Here is a 2378-nt window from a genome sequence, read left to right on the forward strand (position 1 = left end):
AGGACAAACCAAGAGGAAGTTCGCACGAACTTTCGTGTGCCAACACAAGACACGTGCGAGCGAACTTAGTCCTATTTCTCCACGACGCTCCAACCAACCGGATCCAGTGAGGAGTGAGGACGAACGATTCAACAGGAGATAGCTTGGGAAGAAAGCATGGCGCGTATTTGCCAAGAAAGCACGTCCGCGCCGAAGCTCTCTATAAAGTACGTGCAGTGCACAGAAAGTATCATCATCATCATCATAGAAAAATAAGCATCCATCTCCTCGGTTCAGCCCACAGGAAACGAACACACACGAGCGCGGGCACGAGCGAGCGAGCGAGAGAGAGAAAGATGGCGAATCTGTTCCTGAAGCAGGCGAAGCACTACGCGGCGGCGCGGCCGGACTACCCGGCGGAGCTCTTCCAGTTCATCGCGTCCAAGACGGCCCGCCAGGACCTCGCGTGGGACGTCGGCACCGGCAGCGGCCAGGCCGCAGTCTCGGTGAGCCTCCCTCCCCATGTCCCGCCTCTCTCCATCCCTGCCGCTGCCCGCCCATGAGTTTCTCTTTATCTTTGCTTTCTCCATAGGAAAGCGCCACGGTAGAAAAAGCATATTTTTAGTTTAGATTATGCCGACTTCCCTTTCTATGGACCCATGCTGAGCTTCCGGATTCGTTTCGACCACTCGATCAGCATCCCCTTTTTAGCTAGCTAGTTGGAATCTTACTATCTCACTAACTCCAACCATTTCTTGCATTCAACATCAGCAATTTCTAGTGGAATTCAGATACACTTTGTTGTACAGCAACTGACTTGTCCTGGCCTCTCGTGTGTGTGGCTGCATGCAGCTGGCGAAGCTGTACAAGAAGGTGGTGGGCACGGACACGAGCGCGCAGCAGCTGGCCTACGCGCCGGCCCTCCCCAACGTGCGCTACGCCCACACCCCGGCGGACCTGCCTCTCGACGGCATGCACGCGGCCGTCGCGCCGCCGGGCTCCGTCGACGTGGTCACCGTCGCGCAGGCCTTCCACTGGCTCGACCTGCCGCGCTTCTACGCGCAGGTCCGCTCCCTCCTGCGCGCGCACGGCGTCCTCGCCGCATGGTGCTACACGGAGCCGCGCGTGGGCGCGGCCGTCGACGCCGTCTTCTGGCGCCTCTACGACGGATCGGAGCCGCACTGGGCGCCCAACCGGAAGATGGTCGACGACGAGTACCGCAGCGCCGACTTCCCCTTCGACCCCGTCGACGGCGAGACCCACACGGGCCCCTTCGAGTTCTCCACCCAGCGCCGCATGGACCTCGACGACTACTTCACGTACATCAAGTCCTGGTCCGCGTACCAGACCGCCAAGGACAATGGCGTCGAGCTGCTCGACGCGGCCACGGTCCAGGAGTTCGCCGACGCGTGGGGCGGCGACCGCGAGGAGGTCAAGACGGTGAGGTACCCCATCTTCCTCAGGATCGGCAAGGTGAGGCCTTAAGAATAAGATGCAAGTGGCCTTGAGAAAGCGACGCTTTCAAGTTTACAGGACCAAGTGATTTTTGGCATTCTGCTACTACTACCCCTTCCTATTCCTATTGCTATTCCAAATCCAGCGTGTAACAAATTAAATGGTATTCCTAGTATCCATCCCATTTTCTAGACAAATAATTGTAAACTGTGGATGTTACCCTTGTCTATCGTATAGTATATGAATGTACCACCCTGACAATTGATGAATAAGTCGAAAGTTATTCTCGCAAAAAAAATTGCCGACCCTAACATTTAGAGCGTCAAGGTTCGTGCGTTGGCCTTTTTTACTCGGAAGATGTGTACTTCCCTGGGCGGGTTCCTATATGGCGCATAGGGCGCCCCGGAGCGACCAGGCGCGCACCCCCCTGGCGCACTGAGCGTCGTATGGGCCGGCCCATATCCCATTTATTTTTCTTTTAGTTTTTTTCTTAGCTCTCTTTTTTCTTTTTCTTCTCTGTTTCCTTTTTTTGCTTTCTTTTTCTTTTTTGTCTTTTCTTTCCAAATTTGTAACATTTCCAAAAATGTTCGCAATGTCTAAAAAATGCTCAACGATTGAAAAATGTTCATTAAATTCCATTTTTCTTCATAGGATTGAAAAAATGTTCATCAAAATTCAAAATTTGTTCACCAAATTCAAAATTTGTTCACCAAATTCAATTTTTTTATCAATTTCAAAAAAAATCCCCAAATTTCAATTTTTTTCATCAAATGAAAAATTTGCTCGTTTTCTTTTTTTCTTTCTTTTTACAAAATTTGTATGTTCATAAAATTTGTTTTTGTTCATCGGATTGAAAAAATGTCCATCAAAATTCAAAATTTGTTCATCAAATTTAAAAAATATTCATCAAATTCGAAAATTTGTTCATCGATTTCAAAAATTCT

The 2378-nt window shown here is 50.2% G+C and overlaps 1 protein-coding gene across 1 annotated transcript; it reads left to right on the forward strand.

Annotated features, from left to right (window-relative positions):
- The first annotated feature begins 246 nt into the window (after positions 1 to 246).
- On the forward strand, positions 247 to 1706 carry LOC119352909 (putative methyltransferase DDB_G0268948). The gene is made up of 2 exons (XM_037619497.1): positions 247 to 485; positions 832 to 1706. Exons 1-2 carry the CDS (start codon positions 336 to 338, stop codon positions 1462 to 1464), a joined length of 783 nt encoding a protein of 260 aa, XP_037475394.1. The 5' UTR covers positions 247 to 335; the 3' UTR covers positions 1465 to 1706.
- Positions 1707 to 2378: the final 672 nt, after the last annotated feature.

This window comes from Triticum dicoccoides, chromosome 2A, assembly GCF_002162155.2.
Source record: "Triticum dicoccoides isolate Atlit2015 ecotype Zavitan chromosome 2A, WEW_v2.0, whole genome shotgun sequence".
NCBI classification, from domain to species: Eukaryota; Viridiplantae; Streptophyta; class Magnoliopsida; order Poales; family Poaceae; genus Triticum; species Triticum dicoccoides.